General features: G+C 49.8%; 1 protein-coding gene across 1 annotated transcript in view; it reads left to right on the plus strand.

Annotated features, from left to right (window-relative positions):
• The first annotated feature begins 1,792 nt into the window (after positions 1 to 1,792).
• The window catches only part of LOC308462498 (heparan sulfate glucosamine 3-O-sulfotransferase 4-like), a 94,024-nt gene continuing 71,752 nt past the window's right edge, over positions 1,793 to 24,064 (plus strand). The window contains exon 1 of the mRNA XM_080980181.1: positions 1,793 to 2,418. Coding sequence (XP_080836307.1) covers positions 1,853 to 2,418 — 566 coding nt within the window. The 5' untranslated portion in view covers positions 1,793 to 1,852. The remainder of the gene's footprint in view (positions 2,419 to 24,064) is intronic.

The raw sequence follows: 24,064 nt of genomic DNA on the forward strand, positions 1-24,064 counted from the left end.
GATGGCTCCAAGCCACAATGACTCCCCCCCCCCATCAGAGGCAATATGCCTCTGAGTGATACCAGCTGCTGGAAGTGGGGAGAGTCCTCCTCCTGCTGCTGTTGCACTCAGATCCTCCTTGGGGACTTCCCAGTGGACGGTGGCACTTGGCTGGCTACAGTGAAAAGAGGATGCTGGGCTAAATGACCGTTTGGCTTGTAATGTGCAGGCTGGCACAATAGAACAGGAAAAGGGTATCAAGGGAGTAATTAATCTGTGCTAAGGGAGCTGGAGCAGTGCTGTCCCCTTGCAAGGCAGTCCTGCAGAGAGAAAGAGGGGCAAGAGAAAGATGCAAACATGTGCGTGCACACGCACATACACCACACACTTCCCAGGAATAACCTCTGCAAAAACACCAGGTTGAGCCAGGCTTGCTTTACTCCTTCCAGGACTTGTCAAAGCCGGAGAAGAGCCTCCTTGCTCGGCCTGTCAGTCCCAGTCTTGCGTTTCCCTAACACCCGTAAGGGAGCCGAGGGGGGGAATCCACCAGTTACAGAAAATGATTTACAGGAACGCCCAGGCTCTCCATTTCAGCGGTCTCATGTGGACCATAAAAATATATTAGAAAGGAATAATCTTTATCTGGACTGGAGCTGCGAGCAGAACCGCTTGTCCAGCGGAGAGCAGCAGCGAGCTGAAATCTCGCTGCTGCTGCTCTTGGGCAGCCAGGCCGGACAGGAATCCTGGGAAGGGTTTATGGACGCCACGGATCAGGACACGCCACCATTCCCTTCTCCAAACAACGCGCCTGTCAGATGCTCAGAGTCAGCCCGCGAGCGCCGTCACCGCCGCCTGGCTAGGCGAGCAGGACCTAACAAGCCCCGCCGAAGGAAAGCTTCCTTCGTGCAGGAAGCCTCTTCCCAAGTGACGTGTGAACTCGGGTCTCTGGCTTCCCTTCTCAACTTACGGGCTGTGCAACCTGCCTCGGCCCGGAGGAGAGTAGCGGTCAAGAGCGGGAACGCTGAGCAGGGGTGGGGCATGTCCAAATGCCACTTCCGACGCAGCATGGCCAGAGCATTACTCGCGGAATGTCCGGCCCAAGGATCAGATAGGCGCATCACACGGAGGTGACATCGCTAATTTCGTCACACAAACACACACAGAGCACCCAGGCCAGGTAGGCCACTGCTGTTCCCAAGGGGGAAACTGGGGCAGAGAGGAAGCCATGTGTCCCGAGCCAACCAGCGAATCGAAAGGCAGAAGCTGGGCGCTTTGGGACGGGGTGTACCCCATTCTAGAGGCAAACGGCGCTGAACCCCCTCACTGCGTCCGGCTTCGGAGGCGGAGGCGGTTGGCTGTCCTTGAGCCGCCATCTCCGTAGGCACCTCTTGGGACCGGGCTAGCCGAGAAAGCTCCGGTAGACCCTTCCCAGCAGGTCAGGGTCTCTGTGGGTGGGCTGCCGGAGCTAGTAGCTGCCGGGCCCGCTGCTTCGTCCCCGCCCCAGCAGACAGCCCTCGCCGCGTCCATCCTCCGTCCATCCCTCCCTCCCTCGTCCCGCCCCGCCCCGCCGCCGCCCCGCCTCCTGCTCAGCACCCAGCACAAACTTTCGCCGGGGACTCCCTCGCTCGGAAGCAGCAGCAGCAGGAGGAGCGGGAGCAGCAGGAGCAGCAGCAGCCTCGGCTGGGCAGACGCGGGGCCCGCCCGGGCGGCTGTGCCATGCGGGGCTCCCCCCGAGCAGAGGCGGCGGCTGGGGGGCCGGGGGCCGGCAGGAGCAGCAGCAGGAGCAGCGGCGGCGGCGGGCCGTGCGGCCGGGGGGGCGGCGGCCGGCGGGCGGCTGACAGGATGCGGCCGGGGCTGGGCACGGGCAGGCGGCATGGCCCCCCCGCCTAAGGGCCCCCCCGCCCGCAAGCTGCTCTGCATGTGCAGCCTCTCGCTCTGCCTCACCTACGCCTGCTACAGCCTCATGGGCGGCCCCGGCGCCCTCCCCTCGTCCCCGCTCGCCCCGCAGGGCTCCCCGCTCAGCCCCTCTGCCGCCGACACCCCTCCGCCGCGCAACGGGAGCCCCGCGTGGCTACGTACCCCTTCGTCGCCCTCTGTCTCCGAGGCCACCGAGCCCAGCCGCGCCTGGACCGAGACAGACCCACCCTCAGCCAGCAGCCCCAGCAGCGCCCCGGACCGGGACCTCGGTGTTGGCGGCGACAGCAGCAGTAGCAGCGCCAGCGTTGCTGCCGCCGCGGGCTCCGAAGCTGCCGCCGCCGCTGCCACCGCCACGCCGGACTACGGGGAGAAGCGGCTGCCGCAGGCGCTCATTATCGGCGTGAAGAAGGGGGGCACCCGCGCTCTGCTGGAGGCGCTCCGAGCGCACCCCGACGTCCGCGCCGTGGGCACCGAACCCCACTTCTTCGACCGCAACTACGATAAGGGCCTCGACTGGTACAGGTGAGCAGCGCGCTGGCGCAGGAAGGGGGCACTCGCCGGGTAAAGGCGCCCAGAGGTTGCGCTGGCACCGAGGAAGAGCGAACATGGGGGTCCACCTCACTCAGTATTGTCCACACGGGCTGGCGGCGGCTCTCCGGTGATCCAGACAGGATCCGTTTTGCAGCCTGACCCGGAGATGCTGCCGCGGATTGAAACGGGGCCTTTCTGCTCTGGCACGGAGTAATGGCTAGGACTTTCCGGCGGCCGGCCTTGAGCCTCCTGGTGGTGGCCAGAAAGCGGGGCCCATGTCGCCGCAAGGTCCCTGGGCCAGGGCGATTGGAGCTTGCCCCCTCCGGAACCAAGCTTAGCCCTGGGTGGGTGGCGGGCTCCGTCCCTCCGGGACAGGAATGTCGCCTCCGAGGGTTCGATTTCTCCTTGGGGCAGTTCACCTTCGCGAGTGGCGGGGCTTTTGCCGCCACGTGTTGCCCTACACTCTTGGCTTGGGAATCCCAAGGGAGAAAGTTCGTTCTCTCCCGGCGCTTTAGGGCAGCCTCTGGCTCCCACTTGCTTAGACGTGTCACCCTGCAAGCCAGGAACCTAGGCTGGGAAAAGACCACCTCTCCGAGAGGCTAGGTGTTGTGGTCTGAGAGCTGCTCCCGCCGCGAAAGGGTATCAAAGCTAGCGAGGCGCGGAGCTTGTTTGCGCAGCGCTGTCCATGGTCCTGAAAGCCGCCCTGTTGTGGAGAAGGGACCAGCAATGCTTGGGAGAGCCGAGGGCCGAGTGCAAAGCTTGTGACGGGCCAAAAGACCTGAGCGACTCTCCCTGCCCATGAGCCGCAGGTGGCTCCTTGCTTGTCAAAACGCAGTTAGGGAGTCAGGAGTCCTTGTAGTGCCACAGGGGAGCTCAGCTCAGCTCTCCTCCTGAGAGCCGCTTGCGCGTGTCCCTTTCATTTTAAGAAGATTGTCCAGCTATTCAAAGCTGTTCACAATATTTCGGAAATGTCCCCAAACAAAGTCATGCTGCGTTCCACCCTCCCACTCACCCCTGTTCCAAGAACAGCAAAGTCTTAGACGTGGTCGAAATTGGGGTTGGAAAGCGGCCCCGTGCCCCTGTGCAATTGAAAACGCAATCCTGATCCCCTGGGATAAGAACTTTGTGTTGAAACGCTCTGAGTATTACCACCACCCCCCGGTTTTGCAGTAAAATGCTGTCCAAGGTGCGCTGTCCAAAACGGGCTCTTCTGAATCCCTTCCTGGGGCAGAAAGCAGAAATTCCTCAAGGCGGGTTGAGGGCAGAGTTATGAGCTCCGTGCGAGGTGTCTCCCTGTCGAGCAGGGACTCTACGCCTCTAGGCAAGTTTTCTGAGGGAGATTTGAAGGCTTCAGCCGCCCCTCAGGTTTCTGTGCCTGAGCGCTAAGCCTGCCTTGTTCATGTGCCAAGGAGTCCGAGGAGAACCGGGTTGCTGATGGGAAAGGAGATCCCCGCAGCCACTTGCCTGCGCTGTAAAGGTGAGAGGAGCGGGCAGGAGGAGGGATGGGGACCCTCTCGGATGGGGCGTCCTCAAATAGCCAAGGCTTCATTTTACTGAGCGCCCCCCTCATGTGTTTTTGCTGAGATGTAAATTATTATTATCACCTTTAGTTCGTTAGTCTCTTGTTACGCACAAAGGTCTCCATGTGACTCGCAACATATTTGAAAGCTTAAATAAAAAGGCACTATAAAACTTAGGCAAAGTGCATGCAGTTCATTAAGAAATATAATGAATAGATGGGCTGGAAGGGCCAGTGCGAGGCAGCCAGTTTGTTGCGGGCGGGGGCCACAGAGGCGGCTTTGCTCTGGGGCCTTCCTGCTTTGCGAGTGCCAGAAATGGGGGGCGCCGGGGGGGCTCGATCGGCGATAGCTTCCTTCTCCTGAAATAAGGTTTTAGACCGATTATGGTGTCAGAACAGCAGCAGCAATAGCAGCTGGGGGTGCGTGCGTGGGAATGCCCCAGAGGGGTCCAGGGCACCCAGACCCACCGCGGGTGCAGCTGTGCCTGACCCCCCGCTTCTCTTGGGCAACTTGAAGTCTTCCTCTGGGGCATCTGAGAACAGGAGCAATTGGTGGATACCCCGGAAGAAGCCTTACAGTGACACGATGCTCCCGTTGGTGTTTCCAGGAGGGTTTTCTCCCGGCACATCGCCTTAGATGTACTGTAAAGGGGAGGCTCGTGTCTTTCTGTCGTTCGTGCGCGAATCTCTTCGGAATGGTAGTTTGCAACTCCGGCCCCCAGACCCCTTCCACCGATCTGCTGCACACAAGGACCCTTTGCTCTCCTTGCGCAACGGAGTGGATGGAGGAGCCACAAGCTGCCTGATGGGCTCTGCAGCCGGCCCCTCCTGCTCCTCCTCCCCTCCCCCATCCCCGCCTGGGCAACGAGAACACCAAGCTTCCTCCAGGCTGTTGATCCCACATTCTCTGTCATTTGCTCTGTGTGTGGCTAATCCGGTTCAGTTCAGAGCCAATTATAATTGGGTGTCTCCGAGTCTAAGATATCTGATTGTGTCTGTATGGCTTTGCTTGCACGTTGCAGAGAAATCAATGGAGTCCCTTTCTCAGCAGGCAATGCTTTTCCAAGGGTTGTGGGAGCCTTGGGCTTGCTGTGCCAAAGTGTCATGCCTGGGCCAGGGATTTAAGCTGGGGTGCCACCCATGCATATTAACAGGCTGCTTCTTAGTGTATGTGATAAAGGAGAACTGGCTGTATCCTCCAGTAGTTCTCTCCTCGCCACCCGCCACCCTCCTTGTCACCAGAGAACCTGCTTAGAAGGTTGTTACACTGCGTAAGGTTGTTGCAAGAAAGTGCTGCCCCATAGGGCCCCTCACCCCACCCCATTTCACCCCAATGAAAGGACAGGCAAAGGCACCCACTGGCAGACACCATCCAAATGATGGCACAGATACATTTACCTGGTTTATTTGAAAAAGGAGGTAAATGTTAGCTCTTTCTTTCACATTTGCGCAGCCTATAATATCACAAAACAGCTTTTCAAGATGCACAACCTTTTAATTCAAAGCTAGTTAAATGTGTAAGGCCTGTTCTTCTGATGCAAACTTGCAACAGATTCCTTTCAAGCTACTGCTTTTTCAGTTTTTTTAATTACTAATCCTAAAGTTACCTGTCAGTTTATGTCAGTCTAAGGACATGTGAGCAATGGATCAACCTTACATGCAGGTGGGTGGGCTACACCACTGACTCACAGCTAAGCTGAGACAGACACATTTCAATGGGTCTACTCTGAGTAGGACTTATTTGGCTGCAACGCTTCCCGTGTAGAGTGTTTTGTTACTCAAAATCATCTCAAGGTGTTTGTGTGCTACCAGCTTGCATATTGAGCACCCCAAGAATTGTGAGGTTGGCTGCGACATTCAGTTTTGGTGTCTGTTCCAGTGGCCTGTTTTCATGCATTTGTTTTACCCACAGCTCAGATTTTGGTGATGAGGGGAAAGTGTGCATGGTAGGAGTCACTTGAGGTTGCTTCCAGGTGGAGAACGTGAATTAGGAGAGGAAGGTTGCAATAGGCAGAGGGGGAATGACTCAAGAGCAGAATAAAAGACAATCAGTTCAGCTGCCTACACAACTCTCTGTTTTGGAGGCCCAAATGCTTGCTGACTGATGACAGTCCTGAATTATCTGCACAGAAGGTTGTGCTGTGTGATGGTTCCTTTTGCCTCCTGGTTGATACCACCCAGTAGAGCAGAGCAGCTTCGTGAATGAAAGCTCTGCACACGAGGCAGCAGAGTCCATCCTGATACTTTGGGTATGTTGGGCTCCACACTGTCTCTACAGGAAGGAATTGGCTACTTCTGATAGACACTGGTGACATAATGCTCTCCGATGTGGGCATGTCCTGTGGCATCTTCTTCTTTCTGTTAAGGAATTAATGATTTGTTTTGCAGAAATCCTTAGTATTTGGGGGTGTTCACCTGCACTTAAATTACATCCTTGTGGTATGAGAACAACAAAAATAAAAATATATTTTGCTTGCCTTTATGGTGATCGAGAAACTGGCTGTGAGGCCAGAAAGACACACTCTTCACCATCTCCTACTCAGGGGTCAGAAAATCTCACTGCCCCTTCTACAGCTTATAATCATCACTCTCACTGAGATGCCTATTTGGACATATGGACTTCTTATATTAATCTATTTGTTTAAATTAGAACAGATGGGAAGTTCTTGTTAATGTAAGCCGGCTTAAAAAAACCACACCTTTTATCCTTTCTGTTTGCTATATCAGCAACAACTACAGAAGTTCATCACACAAAACTGGGCAAGTGCCACCCCTGCCTGGCACAAGGACATCTCTTTCCTCCAAGCCTTCAGTCTTAAAGAATAACCCTGTGTGATCTGAAAGCTTGCTTCAACCAGTCCTTAGTGTTTCGCAGACTCTGTGTGCTTGGCTCACTGAATGACTCTCTCATTCATTGACTGGATAATTTACTTTGAATATAGTCATAAACATAGAAATGCAGTGGGTGCGGTTGCGAAATGGAGTCCATTTTCTGCAAGCCCCCTTTGATGGGTTGGGCTGCAGGACAGACTTGGAAGCCTTTGGGCTCTCAGCAGCCAGGAGAGCTGGCATCCGCAACGCCTGCTCCTTCCTGTTAACATTGGAGAGATTTTGAAAGCATCTGGACTGGGGCAGTGTGTTTTTCTTCCTGCCTGGTGATATAAACCATTCCAACCCCTTGGCAGTTCCTGCGTTTTGGCGGATGCTTCTTGTGTGTCTGGAGGGGGAAGGTGTGTTCTATATCTGCTCGCTTCTTATATCTTTGGGAAGGGCTATTGATTTTCTTGGCTCCTGCTGAGTGCTGTTCTGTATTGCTGGGGGGGGGGGCGTTTCAGGTGCATTGTGGATCCGTTGCGCTGAGGATGTCTTGGGCTGTGGAGGAAAACAAACTGCCCCAAAGATCCATGGAAACACATGTGCATCCCTGCTCTTTCTTATTACCTTTTGATCCCACCTTTTTTCTTCAAGGTGATGCTAGGGTGGGGCTCCTTTCAGTGAGGTCTCCTCATCTAAGGACCAACTCATCTTTGGGTCCAAGAGAGAAGCAGGAGGAGGAGGTTGTAAGCATGATGCAATTTAAGATATACTGTATCAGTCTAAACAGCAAGTCTGTAGAGACAGGTGACAGGTTAAAGGTACAAGGATATTCTGGGAATGTGGAGGTCCCTCGCTTTATCTGTCTTAATCCCATGCCATGTCCTCTTCTGCAAGCTGAGTTGCAACCAAACTTCCAACCTATTGGCCATGACCTTGCCAGGGCCCATGCTTTGAAGAACACCAGCTGCAGGGGAAGGTTGTTCCCCTTGTGCCTCGCTTATGAATGGGCAACCAGACACAATGCCAACAGATGATGATGTTTAAAGTTTCTCTCTCTTTTTTTTTTAAAAAAAGATATTTATTAAAGTTTCAAAGAAAAAATTACATAGATAAAAAGAAAAGAAAAAGAGAAAAAAAGAAAAAAGAAAAACTACAAAATACAGAAAAAAGATAGAAAACACTTAAAAAACACATCAATCTTTCCATACCTTACATTTCATTTCCTTGCTTCCCTGACCTCCTCACACCTCCCTTTTTTAAAAATAATTTTTATTAAAGTTTCAATCAGAAATTAAACAACAAAGAAAGAAAGAAAAAATCAAAAAAGAATACACAAATACACCATACAAATCTCAAAGAGAAAATAAAAAAGACACAAAAGACAAAAATCAACAATAAAAAAAGAACATAGCAATTAAAAACAATATCTCTTTTCCATTTCCGTTTTTAAATTTACTTATTTTCTGGACTTCCTCATACCTCCCTCTTTTGTATTCCAATCCAAATTGTTTGTCCAGCAATTTCTTTTCCACTTTTTTAATCCCAATCTTTAATTTAATATAATATTAACATATATAACTTCAACTTCTTTAAACCTAATCTTTAGTCTTAATGTAATGTAACATTAAAATTTTACCTCTTAATTGTCAAATTTCCATTTCATTAAACATCTTTAATCCTAATCTTTAGTCTTAATCTGTCATTAATCTTAACCTGTACAGCTGGAAACCGCTTATTTTCAGTCCAACATCACTCTAACATTCTTTAATTTTGAAATGTTTCTGAAGATAGTCTTTGAATTTCTTCCAGTCTTCCTCCACCGACTCTTCTCCCTGGTCACGGATTCTACCAGTCATTTCCGCCAGTTCCATATAGTCCATAAGTTTCATCTGCCATTCCTCCAGCGTGGGAAGTTCTTGTGTCTCTCACACCTCCCTTTTTTGTATTCCAGTTCTATTAGTTAATTCAGCAATTCCTTTCCCTCTTTGTTTTTGTCTTAATCCTTTAACTTAATATATTATAACTTTGGATTCTCACCTGTTAACAATCCATTTTTACATACACCTTTATAACATTGCTGCTAAAACCACTTAACTTCATTCTGACATCATTCTAACATTCATTAATTTTGCAGTATTTCTGTAAATAGTCTTTAAATTTCTTCCAATCTTCTTCCACCGACCCTTCTCCCTGGTCTCGGATTCTGCCAGTCATTTCCGCCAGTTCCATATAGTCCATCACCTTCATCTGCCATTCTTCCAGAGTGGGTAAATCTTGTGTCTTCCAATACTTTGCAATAAGTATTCTTGCTGCTGTTGTAGCATACATAAAGAAAGTTCTGTCCTTCTTTGACACCAATTGGCCGACCATGCCCAGGAGAAAGGCCTCTGGTTTCTTCAAGAAGGTATATTTAGATACCTTTTTCATTTCATTATAGATCCTCTCCCAGAAAGCCTTAATCCTTGGGCATGTCCACCAAAGGTGAAAGAATGTACCTTCAGTTTCTTTACATTTCCAACATTTATTATCGGGCAAGTGATAGATTTTTGCAAGCTTGACTGGTGTCATGTACCACCTGTATATCATTTTCATAATATTCTCTCTTAAGGCATTACATGCCGTAAACTTCATACCTGTGGTCCATAACTGTTCCCAGTCAGCCATCATTATGTTATGTCCAACATCTTGTGCCCATTTAATCATAGCAGATTTCACCGTTTCATCCTGAGTATTCCATTTCAACAGCAAGTTATACATCTTTGACAAAATCTTAGTTTTGGGTTCTAACAGTTCTGTTTCTAATTTTGATTTTTCCACCTGGAAGCCAATTTTCTTCTCCAAATTGTATGCCTCCATTATCTGATAATAATGAAGCCAATCTCACACTTTTCTCTACCATCTTTCATCTGAAGACCACGGGGTAGTTTGCAATATAAAAAGACAAAAAATATATAACATAATAGCAAACAAAAGCAATAATCCCCCCCATACACAGTTTAAAAGGTCATAGATTGTTTAATTAGCCAAGGGTCTGGGAGAAGAGAAATATATTTGCCTGGCACCTATATATATGTAACAAAGGTGCCTGTTGAGTCTTACAAAGAAGAGCATTCCACAAGTGGGGAGCCACTGCAAAAAAGGCCTGTTCTCGTGTTGCCACCCTCCAGACCTTTCATGGATGAGGCACACAAAGAAGGGCCTCAGATTATGATCTCATCAGGATCCTAGTCAGTTCATATGGAGAGAGGTGGTCCTTGAGGTATCGCAGCCCTGAACTATTTAAGACTTTACAGGTCAAAACCAGCACTTTGAATTGGGCCCTGAAACTAATTGGCAGCCAGTGCAGTTGGGCCAGAATTGCACTTGCCCCCTACCTGGAGCCAGAGGTTTTTGACTACAACACTCATCAGCCCCAGCCAGCTGGCCCTGGCTGCCTTAATTTCTGAGTTAGATAATCTGAGGTCTTATTTGTTGTCCCACTATGGCATATGTCATGCCAAAGACACTTATGGGCAGTGGCCAAGGTCTTGGGACTGCAATAGAGATAGCTCAATGAGCTCCTAACTGGCCAAAAAGGAGCTTCACCCAATGGGAAATCTGAAGTTTCACATGTGGGCTGAGCTGCATGTCCCATTTGGATTTCCTGCTCCCTTTTTTTGTGACTGTGAGAGGCCTTGAGTGTGAAGCAGGCACCCATTTTCATGCCCCTTGCACCTCCTACTCCATCATCCATAGGCTCCCACAGGAGGAAGGGCGGAATAGTCATGCACTAAATAAAAAGACTATTCTCTGGTTTAGGCAACAGGAAAGTCAGTAGTGGGTGCAGTTAGGTGAATTAACGGGACTATAGATATGCAAAAAGCAGGGCCCCTCCCATGCCCCATGCCTGCTGGAGAAAGAGCAGCATTCACTGCTCCCTGGGAACAGCCAAATGACTTGCTTCCTAGGAGAACTGGAGGCGAAGGCCTTGAAGGCTCCAAGTGAGAGCTGTGGCGGTGGTGCACGGCAACACAAATTGGTGACACCTTGTATGGAGGGAGGACTGAATCTCCTGCGTTGCTCTGTGGCTTTCTTCCTTCCTCTTGTTGTCATGGGGACCTTCCCCCTTTTTTCCCTGAGTTATTATACTGTGCACTTCAGCAGAAATTTTATTGCTTTTGGGGCTGGTGGGGCTCATGTGGGACATTTTTCACTGCTCATGGTGCAGTGGTAATTTCTTTCAAATGATTTTTGCTTGAAGTGGTTTCAATGAATTGAGAAGGGTATGAGTATGAATGAACGGCTAAGCTTTTAGCACCGAATCCAGCGGAGGGACACACACCATCAAACTTCCTCGAGCATTCACTGTGGATATTATAATTTTGCTGGCACTACATAAATAGGCAGCGGGCCACCGTAATTTAAAATCTTCTTTGAAATCTGCTTTTCTATCCTCTTTGTAATGTATTGCATGGAGTCCCCAATGACCCCCAAAGTTTCATTGGCAATTTATTTCCACTATCCAAAGTTTTAACCTTCATCCTGTTATCCAAGCCCTTTCCGCCTGCTGCTGTAAAGATTAGGCTGTAAGAAGCTGGGAACTTGCCTCTTGCCTTAGATCTTCAAGGGGTGGGCAAGGTGGCCGTAGTGCAGCCCTCCAGGCCCTCTCTGTAGCCCTGTGGACTTTTCCCAGACCATGTCCAATCCCTGGTCCTGCTCCACATGCTCTTCCAGTGTCCCTGCCTGGCTGGAATGTGTCCTTGGATTGTCACAATCCTGCTTGCCTGGGTAGAGAGATGTACACTTAAGAGAGCTCTGTGCCTTGCATGGATGAACTGCAGCTACAGTATAGTCACACCTGTTACCCTGCCAACACTGGCATGTGGCCCCTGGATCGTGCCCATGAGGAAATTTGGCCCTCAGGTTGAAAGAGATTTCCCAACCCACTGAAAGGAGGTGCCTGAGGATGGTGCCACCTGGGGACCTCCCCTACTGATGGGTCCCATAGTCCATTGCCTCTGCCTCATTCCAGCCATGCAGGAGACAGGTTGGCCCTTTTGCCTGCTGGAAATCTTTAGCATTGTGTGCCAATGGGGTACCTGCAGCCCTTTCCACATAAAGGCTTGAGATACCTGCTTCCGTCCCACTCCACACCCCATGAGAGCTACTGAGGTCTGGTGGATGCAGAGGTAGGCTTTGATCTGGGAGACTTGAACCCCTCTACCCATTCTTGGCCATTGCCCCTGGGTAGATCAGTCTATCTATCATTCTCCCAGCCTCTGTTTCTCATCTGCAAAGTGGGAATAATTTAGAGCTATGCATGATCTTGCATATTTCCCATGCAGGTCTAACACCACTGCTGTGGAATGAGGGAATCAGTGGAGAGAAGGTTCTGCCCCCTTAGCCACTTCTGGTCACCCTACTCGAAGCTGCTTTCCTTCATCTAAGTGAGCCAGTGTGTGGTAGTGAGAGCTGTCACCCAAAATATCTGGAAAAAGTAAATGCCTATGAATACCCATTGCTGGGAATTGCAAATGGGGAGAGTGCTTGGATTCCGCTTGTGGGATTCCTAGAAGAGACATCTGGTTGACCACTGTAAGGACAGAATGCTGAACATATGAGGAACAGCTGAGGGAGTTGGGAATGTTTAGCCTGGAGAAGAGAGGATTAAAAGGCAATATGATGCCCATCTTCAAATATCTGAAGGGCATTCACATGGAAGATGGGGCAAGCTTGTTTTCTGCTGGTAGGAACCAAATTAATGGCAAGATAGGTCATTCTGACTAAACCTTAGAAAGAACTTTCTGGTGGTAGGAGCTGTTCACCAGTGGAGTGGACTCCCTTGGAAGGTGTGGACTCTCCTTCCTTGGAGGTTTGTCAAGAGAGGTTGGGTGGCCATCAGTCAGATATAGTTTAGCTGTGATTCCTGCATTGCTGGGGATCGAACAAGATGACTCTTGGGGTCTCTTCCAACTCTTCCATAGAATCATACAGTTCTATGATTCTGTGATGTTGCTGGGATCCTCCTGCACACCTTTCCTCTTGGCTTCTGTCAGGCACCAGAAGGCTGTCATGCTGCAGCAGGCTTTGCAAAACCTTCTGCACCTTCAGAGGAATCTGAGCTCCTGGGGACAAACCTGCCCATTGCAGACCCTTCTCCTTCCCACAGTCTCCATCCTGGGAACTCTTCATTTCAATCTTGTTCCGTGCTTAATGCTGCTGTTTCCTTTCAATGTAATTTATCTCAAAAGTGGTAGAAAGAACCCCCTTCCTTTTTTAAAAAAAGGAAAACTCTTTTGAAAGATGGAGACAGAATTTGTAGTTATATAAAAAGAATTGGCTATTTCTGTAAATCTTCCATTTTCCCCTTTCCTTAGAACCAGTTTGGTAAATGTTGTCTCTCTCTCCTCCCTCCGTCATGTCAGATTTTACATCCTGCAAGCATCAAAGTATGGATCATAAACCCCTCAGCTCTTTATGACTTCAGCATTACAATCGCCAGGCACATTTTATGCAAATGAAGGTATTTACCTCCACAAGCTCTCCCATGAAGTGTGCCAGCTTCTCTGAAGAATTTATTTTGCTACATAAACAGGAGAAGAGTGTACCTAAAATTCATTGTAGGCGTTAAAGCCATGTGTGCCTTCAAGGCTGTGGTGCATGTGCAGTTTTGAGGGTGGGCCGGGAGGGGGCTGAGAGGGGAGCAGCAAAGGCACCCACAAAGTCAAGCCAGACAAAGAGAGTTGGAATCCCACTAGATAAGGGGTGGGAAACCCTTTTCAGCCCAAGGGCCACATTCTCTTCTGAGCAACATTCTGAGGGCCACATGCCAGTGATGGGTGGGGCCCAAGGCAAAAGTGGGTGAAGCAACAGAGATAAATTTTACCTTTGTACAGGAGGCTAGTTTCTTCACACATACCCTCTCTGTCCTTCATACAGGCAAGCAAGAGGCAAGGTCAGAGTCCAATTTGGCACATTTCAGCCTGGCAATACACTCAAGGGGGATGTGAAGCAAGGGCAGTGAGGGGTGTGGCCTGGCAAAAGAGGGGGTGGCTAGGAGAGGGGTGGTGGTCTTGGCAGAGTCCCAAGGACCAGATAGAGGCCAACATTTGGCCCTCAGGCCTGAGGCTCCCACCTCTGCACCTGACCATCCTTCCCCAACTAGTCTATGCTGGCTGGGTCTGATGGGAGTTGTAGTCCTAAATATATGGAGGGTGCCATGTGCAGAAAGGGATATAAATGGCATCATCTTCTCTGTTGGTCAAGATACTCAACTGAGTAAGATAGCATAAAGTCTACATGCTTGGGTAATATACAACCCTCTTCCATGTCTGGAGTTCTACCTCCGCCGCCAACAAAAAGTGTGGGCTCATGTGTGTTTTTGTGTGCATTCTTCAGGGGAAGAGCTGACTGAAGGGTGTGTGGTCATATGGAAGTGGTGTGCAGGGTGTGTTTTGTGATGAGGATGGAAGAGCTAACAGCTGGTCCATTTAAGTAAGCAGTGAATCTGCTAATGGGTTAGGGCTGGTGGTCTCCAGCACCTAGGCACAGTGTTGACCCTTCATCATGCCCCTGGCATGCAAAGTCATAGAACAGAGGAGAGAGATCTGTTTGCTGAGATCAGGGAGGCCCCTTCCAGGAATAAAATAGTCCCTGCCTCAATCCCAGCTTCCTAAAGAGGCCCCCCAGTTCCACCTGTCTGCCTGGTGCAACCTCCTCCCTGGGGAGTCCACCAGTCCTTCCATGGAAGAGTTTGGTGTGTCCCTCCAGCTCCATTTAAGTTGTGTAAGCTCTCTCCCACCCCAAATGGCTGGTAGCTTCCAGATGGTTCTCTGGCTCTCCTGGAGGAGGTCTCTGATTGACGATGGGCTGTTCCCTCAGAGGATACAGCCAGGCATCGATCCTGCCCTATTTTGCATGCAAAGTCAGCTCTCTCCCCTTTTGGCTAATTTCCCGACTATTTATTTGAACTAAATGAATCCCAGCCTCATTCAGGACCTCTCAGCACGTACGTTTAACACGCCTCAGCCACTTATTTTCATTAGGTGTTTTACCGGGTGCCTTAGGGTGTGCTGTTGGCTGAAGAGGCCTACAGGAAAGGACCCAGACTGGGGAAGAAGGAGACAAGGTGTAGGACTGGGTCACCAAACAGGGCCATGGCGTCCCCATCCATTTTGAGAAAGGATCGATATCAGGCTAAAGGCTTCAGCCCACAGTGTGGATGTGGGAGGCTCACTTGGGCTGAGAGTGTCTTCATCTCACAATCCCAGGCAAGCCCCATTCCGGCACTGACCCAGAGAACAGTTGCCGTAACTGCTGTGCAGATCCTTGCTGCCACCCACAAGGGAAGAGCCCTGCCTGAATTGCACCCTACTTCCAGGCTCAATAGTTTTAGGTGAGTGAGTCAGAAATGCTACAAGGAAATCTCTGTCCCTATCCATCCTTAGTCTAGGGAAGCCTCTGCTACTCCGTTGGATGTCTTGGTGTGTTTGCCAACACTTTCTCCTTCCTATTCCTTTCTTATGGAGCATTCCTTTGATTTGATGTTTGCTATTTCAAGAGGGTGTCTTTCCCATGCAGAGTGAGAAAAATCACACTGCACTCAATCCAAGCCCATTGAATTGAACAGATTCCTGCTTGGTCTTCCAGGAACCACCTGGTTCTTCTAGAATTACTGTTACTACTACTACATTTACATCCCAGCTTTCCTCCAACAAAGTGGTGTACATACTTATCTCCCCTCTAGTTTATCTTCACAACAACCCTGTGAAGTAGGTTAGGTTGAGAGGCTGTGACTGGCCCACGATCCCCCAATGAGCACCATGCTGGCTCTCTCTCATACATAAGAGTGACTGGATCTGTAGGTGTTTTTGGTGATATCATCATCTGCCTTGAATGCTCCTGTCCTTGCTGGCTGCTGGTCCATTTCTGGGTATGTGAGAAGACTAGAGGAAGGTAGCGATGGAGTTGCCACCACTTCCTCCTCTTATGTCTGTGCTATTAGAGAGTCATGCACCCCCACCATTTTTTAAAAGTAAAATGAAATTGGCTTTTGCTAAAATTGGGGCTCTCTGTCTGTCCTGCTGCTCCGTGCATAGGTATGATGATGTCACACAAGAAGTGGCCCTTACAGAAGAAACAGGGTTGTCAGCTTGTGAAATCCACTTTGCTGGAGCAGTTTGGAAGTGGAGTCAAGAAACCCAGAAGGCTTTGGCACGTATGGGGGCCGGTCCAAGGTTGAAGTCTAGGGTCGTCTGCATTGGGTTCCATTTCCAAAGCTGTGTCTTTGCCTAATACAGCCTTCTCCAACCTGCTGTCCTCTATATGTTTTGAACTACAACTCCCATCAGCCCCCAGCCACCATGGGCATGTTCCCAACCACCAGACCATTTTATGGCCAGGCTAGCTGGGACTGATGGGAATTGTAGTCCAAAATATCCGGAAGGCGCTAGGCTGAGGAAATATGACCTAATACAACTTTTAAAACAATAAGATCAAGCAAATCTCTATAAACAAACAAAGGGCCCAGAGCACTCTGTCCTAAAGTGGTTAACGATTTGTTTTCCTATTTGCATAAGATCACAGGATCCAATTTGTCTTGTCACTATTATCTTGGAGACTGATGTGTTAATTACTAGGACTGCACCAAATATTCTCTTGTGTTTGACTGGAAATAGTGCAGTGTAGGGGGAAGAAGTTTTCCTGAAAAGGCCTTGAATTTGGATAATCAAACCTTCATTGATGCTTTTTGCTGCTGGTGTTGCTTTCATGTTCCCAGGAATAGTCACTTGGCTGATCCCAGCCAATTGGGGATCACACCATGAAAGGGCCGATGTCATGAGGGTATGTAGCCAATCAGCTTTATGCTACATTATGACTTCACTGAAAGAGGAGCATAAGTGAAGAGGCAGGCATTCTCACTGCCACTGAAGGTAAATGGCTGGAAGAGAAGGACTGTTATTATTTCTGTTTACATGACTGTATTTTGAGAACATTCTCAGCAATTTCAGCCCAGTGCCATTACTAATGCATTGCTGCCTTGCTCTGAAAATTTGGCATTTCTGAAAACTTGTCACAGTGTCAGTTTGCTTGGTTGTCAAAGGAAGCTTTTGTAGCAGTCTTCTCTTTCTTTGTCAGATGTACAGTGGGAAAATGTATGCTGGTTTGTGTGTGCATGCATGAACACACAGTCATGATAATTCCCAGCAGTTGCCTTTGGATGGAAGCGGGGAGAGACGGGGGTCTGTGGAGCTGTGCAGTGCCTGAACTTCATCAGCCAGCCCCTTTGCGGATGAAAAGGGGCATGTCTGATGCTATGGCCACCCTCTGCGCACACCTAGATGAAGAGGAGCCAAGGTTCCTTACTCAGCTCAAAATCCTCTGGAAGTCAGAACAAATCAAAGCGCCAGAGAGGAGTGCCTGGAGCCACGACTTCGTTGGCAAAGCAGCACCTCCGGCCACAGAGCTGGAAGATCCAGCGAGTCACGCAGCTCATTCCTATGCAAAAAGGGTTTTTATCTCTCTAAATGCTATTCGGCATCATTACTCATTGCAGGGAGGTGATGGCTGGCCTTGTTTAATGGGCTGAACTTTGCAACCTGAGCTGAAAGCTTATTTGTGCAGACTTGGGCCTGATGCTTTATTGCTCCTAAATTGTACAGATGATGTTAGAGCAAATGTTGTTAGGCTCTCCATTAAGGTTTGTTAAAGTTTCATACCAAGGGCTGCTTTGCACTCTTTTTGGTCCACAGAAGTAGGTCTCACATCATTGCTGGGTGACGTGAACTGAACTGTCCCTGGGGTCTCGGCAGCAATTCCAGAGCTGAGGCATCACTTTTAAAAAGCAGTGATATAATGTCTGGATGAGGAGTGGGGAGCCCTGCGCCTGGATGCCAACGTTGGCCCTCTAAGCCTTCCTATCTGGCCCCCAGGCAGTGTTAGAAACTCAGAGATATAAGCTAGGCACCAAATGGCTCCGTAAACCAAGGTTACAGTAGCCAAAACGGAATGTCTAGTTGTCATTTTGGGGCAAGACGGCTCTAAATTCTTGTTTCTTAGATGATGGGCTGATGGTATTTGATTATCAGTTAAACATCTGGCTAGTTCAGATGACACTTGAGCTAAGTTAAGAACTTTGAGAACTGAAAGAAGAAAAGTCACTTCATCCAGGGACAGTCCACATATATACTGGCCTATTCTGACCTCTTTTTCTTAATGGTGACACAGACCGAGGGGCGTCACATCTCCCATCACTGGCCAGGCACCCCAGTTATAGCATGGCATCTTTTCTTGTCGGCATCAGCCCTGGTGAGCTATTAGCCCTGGTGGTTGTGCTCTGCTTCGCAGTTGGAGGCAAGTTGCTGGAAATCACAGGAGGGGAGAGGGATCTGGTGCTTGAATCCTGCTTGCAGGTTTCCCATTGGGGCATCTGTTTGGCCACTGTGAGAACAGGATGTTGGACTAGATGAGCCATTGGCCTGATCCAGCAGGTTTGTCTTACAATCTTATGTTCCGCTGCCAATGTAAAAACGTATTTCTTTACCCTGGCATTTGTTCATTACCGCCTGCTGTTCTGCTTCATATATTTTCTGATCTGTATTTATTTATGTTGCTACGTTGGCAATAAGTTGCTGTTTTGTTTTGTTTTCTCATGTCCCAGCATGGAGCAGTAGAACAGAGATGCTTTCCAATCAGTAAAATAGAGTACCGCATTTTTCGCTCTATAGGACGCACTTTTTCCCCTTCAAAAATGAAGGGGAAATGTGTGTGCGTCCTATGGAGCGAAGACGCCATAGCCCCGCGACCCTCTCCCGGCTGGAGAGGTGACGCGCGGCCATGGCAGGAGCCTCTACAGCCGCGCGTCACCTCTCCAGCTGGGAGAGCACGCGCGGGGCTAAAGCAGCCCCCCGCGACCCTCTCCCGGCTAGAGAGGTGACGCGCAGCTATGGCAGGAGCCTCTATAGCCGCGCGTCACCTCTCCAGCCGGGAGAGAGCGCGCGGGGCTAAAGAAGCACCCCGCGACCCTCTCCCAGATGGAGAGGTAACGCGCGGCTATGGCAGGAGCCTCTCCGCTGCGCCTTTCCGCTGCTCCCTGACCTGCTCTTTGGGGCTGGTGGTGGGCTTCCCCCCGCCAGCCCCAAAGAGCAGGTCGAAAGGAACCTGAAGCCTGGAGAGCGAGAGGGGTCAGTGCACACCGACCCCTCTCGCTCTCCAGGCTTCCAAGGTAGCCGCCTGAACGCACCTTAAACGGCACCTTGTTTTAGAGCGGGAAAACAAGAGGGGGAACGTTCTCCCCCTCTCTGCGCAGCGCCTCCTGCTGCTTCGCTGAAGGGGTGCTGGGCAGAGAGGGGGAGTTTTTTTTTTCTTGTTCTCCCCCCTCTAAAACAAAGTGCGTCCTATTGTCCGGTGCGTCCTATGGTGTGAAAAATACGGTAATACGAGCCTCTGAAGGCAGGAGCTGTGAAGACTCTGGGATGGAGAATGGGTGTGTAGCATTGGTTACAAGATGCACTTGCAAACACAGCAAGTTCAGAAGTGTGACACAATACTTTTTAAAGGGAGGAGGGAGAGGATCTGTTCTTTCCTGCACTGGAGTGGTTCCCCTTGCCTAAAACATGTGGAGGGTTTGATAGATGGGATGTCTAATACCTGTGCTGCAGAGGGTTGGCCTAGATGATCCCTGGGGTTCCTTCAGCCTCTTAGTTCTATGGTTCTGTGAGCCCAGTCATGGTGTGCTATTAGGAAGCCTTTTGCCTGGATGCTGGAAGGCAAAGAAATGAGGAGGGGGGCTGGACTGAGTACCACTGGCCCCTTGTGTGCCATAATGGCTGTGCTGGCCTGGCTGCCCCTCGCGCTCCTAGGTACCGGTACTCACAGTGTTCCTGCAAGGCTCCTGATCCCTCCTTGCATTCAAAGATTCCTCAATGCAGGCGACGCTCTTCTGCCACTCCGACCTCCTGGAGCACCAATTCTTCTTTGTTAACATGTGTGAGCCCCCGTGCGTGTTTATTGCTTGACTCTTCGGCGTTTAATGAATAACCTCGGTGTTACATTAATGCAGGTTTTTGTGTTGTAATTAATATTTGTGTTGCCATTGGAAATGGTGGTGAGTCAGGGAAGAGCCAGGGCAAGTTTAATTGAATTGCGTGCAGCGCTGAAAGGATGGAGCCATTAAACGCTCAGCTGCAGAATGATGGGGTCGGCTGGATTCCTCCACCCACCAGGTCAGCCTCAGGTGGAGGTGGCAGGAAGTAATTTTGCCGGGTGCTAAAATCTTGGTGGTCTCTAAACCCCAGGTGTGAAGTCCTAGAGCACCCAGGGACAGGCCCCTTTTTATTTCCCTGCCCACCAGCAAATGAAGAGGGGAGTTTGGTCACAAAAGGCCAAAAGCAGAGGCTCAGTGCTCCCTCTGGGGCAGGGTTGGGAAAACCTTCCCAACCCAAGGGGCACATTTCCTTCTGGCCAAGCTTCCAAGGGCCACTTTCCAGTGGTGGGCAGTGCCAGATAAAAAAGTGGGTGGAGTTTTAGAGCTATTCTTAATGAAATTTGCCATATTCTACATTTCCGACATGGGTTGCCGTACGTCCGGATTTCCCCAGGCAATTCAGCTCCAAGACACTGTTTTCAATAACCAAATCCCGGCTATGTCTGGGAATTTCTGGACGTATGGCAACCCTAGTTTACACACACACACACACACACACACACACACACACACCAATTTCTAGCCTCTATCCAGGGAAGCAAGAAGCTTCACTGAAATTCATGGGCAGCACTCCAGCCAGGCAAAAACACTCAAGCAGGGTGCAAAACAGGGCCAATGAAGGGTGGGGCCCGGGGAGAGTTCCAAGGGCCAGGCAAAGAGGTCTGGAAGGTTGCATTCAGCCCCTGGGTTCGTCACTTTTGCTCTAGGGCAGACATGGATTTGCTAGGCAATTTCTTTAAGGACCTGAGTAGGTCTGTCAATACCAATCTGTGTATAATATAACCCCTGTCTTGGTCACTTACAGTAAGTAAGAATCCTTGCCAGGCAACCTTGATGGGTTTGGGAACGATCTGTGGACTGACTTGCAGGGATGCAGTCAGCGCTGTGGTCTAAACCTATGAGCCTCTTGGGCTTGCTGATCGAAAGGTTGGCAGTTTGTGCGATGGGGTGAGTTCCCGTTGCTCTGTCCCAGCTTCTGCCAACCTAGCAGTTCAAAAGCATACCAGTGCAACTAGATAAATAGGTACCACTGCAGCGGGAAGGTAAATAGCATTTCTGTGCATTTTGTCACAGTCGTCCATGAGCCAGTAGCTGTTTAGTTATGCTGGCCACATGACCCCAAAAGCTGTCACTGACTTCCTCAGCCTGAAAAACGAGAAGAGTGCTGCACCTCATAGTCACGTTTGACTGGACTTAACCATCCTGGGGTCCTTTACCTTACCTTACCTTATGGATTGACATATAAGCACTAACATTAGCTGCAAGAGTTGGAGAGGCTAAAAAAAGAAAGAAAAGAGAGTTAGGATCCATTTGGATGAAGAGAAATGTCCAGGCTGCAAAAGCAGTCACTCTCCAAGCCTGTATGTAAACAGCTCAGTTGGTAGAGCATGACATTCTTAATCTCAGGGTTGTGGGTTCAAACCCTACCTCGGGCAAAAGATTCCTGCATTGCAGGAGGTTAGACAAGATGACCATCTTGGTCCCTTCCAACTCTACAATTTTGTGATGCTGTTGAGGTAAGAATTCACTTCTAAGGACTCTCTTAAGCTGTTGTTGCTGCCTGCCTGCAGTGCCTCTGCCCACTGGAGCCTTGTCCAGCCCCTGGCAAGCCATGCCACTGACTCTTCTGTAGAGCTGCTTTCCTCTTTGTGGCTCAGCTGTGACCCAGTCCAGGTTCTGTTTCCAAGAGTCACCACCAGTCAGGCACCTCTGAAAATATGCAGGCAAGGCACAGTGCAGGTGGTCTTTCCCCTTCATTTGAGCACAGCTTCGGGGGTTTCAGAGGCAGCTCTTCTTTTCTATCAGACTGCCACAAAATGCCCACGCTCTTGTGGACAGCTAAAACATTTTGTGGCAAAATCCGTGGCATGTCGCAGGAAGTTGTGGTTGTTCCTTCCTCTTCTCCATGGTGAGTTGTGGTGGCTTGGCCAAAGGAAGTTGGGCAGTGTGGCTCTGCTCTTGGGATCCATGTTCTTGTGGCTCCCTTGTGGCACTTCCGAATTGTCCCATTTGAGTGGGTGAATCCTGGCCTCATGCTGGCGCCCCCTGTGCAGCAGTGCCAGCCCACCCATGAGGCAGGGTGAAGTGACTGCCTCAGGCAGCAAGATTCACAGGGACAGCAGATCCTGAAGTAGATATATTTTTTCTTCCCTGATGGCGAGTGGGCACCATTTTGTGGTTTGCCTCAGGTGCCAAAATGCCTTGTGCCAGCCCAGCTGTGCCGGTCTCTCACCTGCTGCTGCTCACCTCACCTTTCAAAGAGAGCCTAAGACCTAGGCATTCTGTGGGCACAAGGAGGGTCACCGTAGCTCAGTGGGTATAGCTTCCACTTCACATGCATTGAGGTTCAAACCCCAATGGCACCTCCAGGCAGGATTGGGAGAGATCCTAGTGTCTGAAACCCTTGAGTGCCATTGCTGCCAGTCAGTGTAGACAATACTGAGCTAGGGTCTCAGGCAGAAGTGTCTTTCAGCCTGAACTGGAGATGCTATCAGGGATTGAACTTGGGACCTTCTGTATGCAACACTGATATTCTGCCACTGATCTATGGCCTTTCCACATCTCCGAGTCAAGGGCATGAACTCCCTGCAGCTTGGCATCGCTGTGCCGGTGAGAAAGGGCTCCCCCCACCATTGCACATTCCTCTTAACAGTGCCTTAGTTGTGACAGACTTGCTTCCTCTGCGGATTCGGCATGGTTCGCCTCTGGCAACATTCCCATTTATGAAGATGTTTTGCATCCCGAGATTTGCAGCTTCTCGGCCGATGAATATTCAGGACCCACTTTGCCCCCCCTCCCCCGGCACTGCTGCCCCCTCCATATATGTGCCATCCTCATTCCTCACCCCCACCCCCACCCTCTTCTCTCTTCTTCCTCTTCTTCTTAAACTGCGGATTCAATTAGTTCTATTTGCTGCTTTAGTAATAAAACAATTCCCTCTGTGGCATTAAAATGAGCTTCTCTCATTATTTCATTTGGCTCCACGTTACACTTTTTTAAAAGTGGGGAAAGGAGGCCCTGAGGTGGAGGTAGCTTGCAGGCTTCTCCACCAGTGCTTAATAGGAGAAGGAGGAGGGAGGGCCAATAAAGGTGTGTAGCAGGAGAGTTAAATACGAGAGGAGGGTCTTGGACAAAGAAGTGCTCTCTGCTCCGATGCATGCCATAAATCAACAAAAAAATATTTTTTGCTAATTAAACAAAAAAGTTATGAAGGGCACTATATGAATACTTAAGTAAATATCATTACTATCCTCTCCTGGATCTCCCACAGACTTTGAAGACAAAGCTATGAGACTTCCTGAGAGCAGGTCAGTAATGCTCCACAAGCCCACTGGGCATTGCCAGCCAAATGCACTCTTGCTATTCCTGTTCTTTTCTCCTTCCAAACCTGTCACTTGGACCCAAGCCAATGAAGGCACATTGGTGAGAAAAATCTTGAAATAGCACAAAGTCGGCCAACCGCAGGCTTCTACAGTGGTACCTCAGGTTACAGACACTTCAGGTTACAGACTCTGCTAACCCAGAAATAGTACCTTGGGTTAAGAACTTTACCTCAGGATGAGAACCAAAATCGCACACTGGCAGCGCGGCTGCAGCAGGAGGCCCCCATTAGCTAAAGTGGTACCTCAGGTTAAGAACAGTTTCAGGTTAAGAACGGACCTCCAGAACGAATTAAGTTCTTAACCCGAGGTACCACTGTATTTCAAGATACTGTATTTTCTCAAATGGTTTTTAGGTAAAGCAAGTGAAAGGAATAGGCATCATATAATCGTCAAGTTGGAAGGGGCTCCAAAAGTCATGTAGTCCAACCCCCTGCAATGCAGGAATCACAACTAAAGCAGCCATGACAGATGGCCATTTAACCTCTGCTTGAAAACCTCCAAGAAGGAGAGTCCGCAACCTCCCAAGGGGTCCAGTCCACTGCTGAGTGGCTCTTACTGCTGAGAAGGCTCTTGGCTCCAGAGAAGCGACTCTTCAAGATGGATTGTACAGGAGTACCCTCTGGGCAGTGCCATCTTTGCCCAAGGGGGAGAAAGCAGCCAGTGTGTGCAAGGGTGGGTAGCCTGAGGGTGGTCTCCCCCATTCTTCCTCCTTCAAAGCACACCTAAGCCTGAGCC

The sequence above is a fragment of the Podarcis pityusensis genome, assembly GCF_964106645.2.
Source record: "Podarcis pityusensis genome assembly, chromosome: 14".
Classification (NCBI taxonomy): domain Eukaryota; kingdom Metazoa; phylum Chordata; class Lepidosauria; order Squamata; family Lacertidae; genus Podarcis; species Podarcis pityusensis.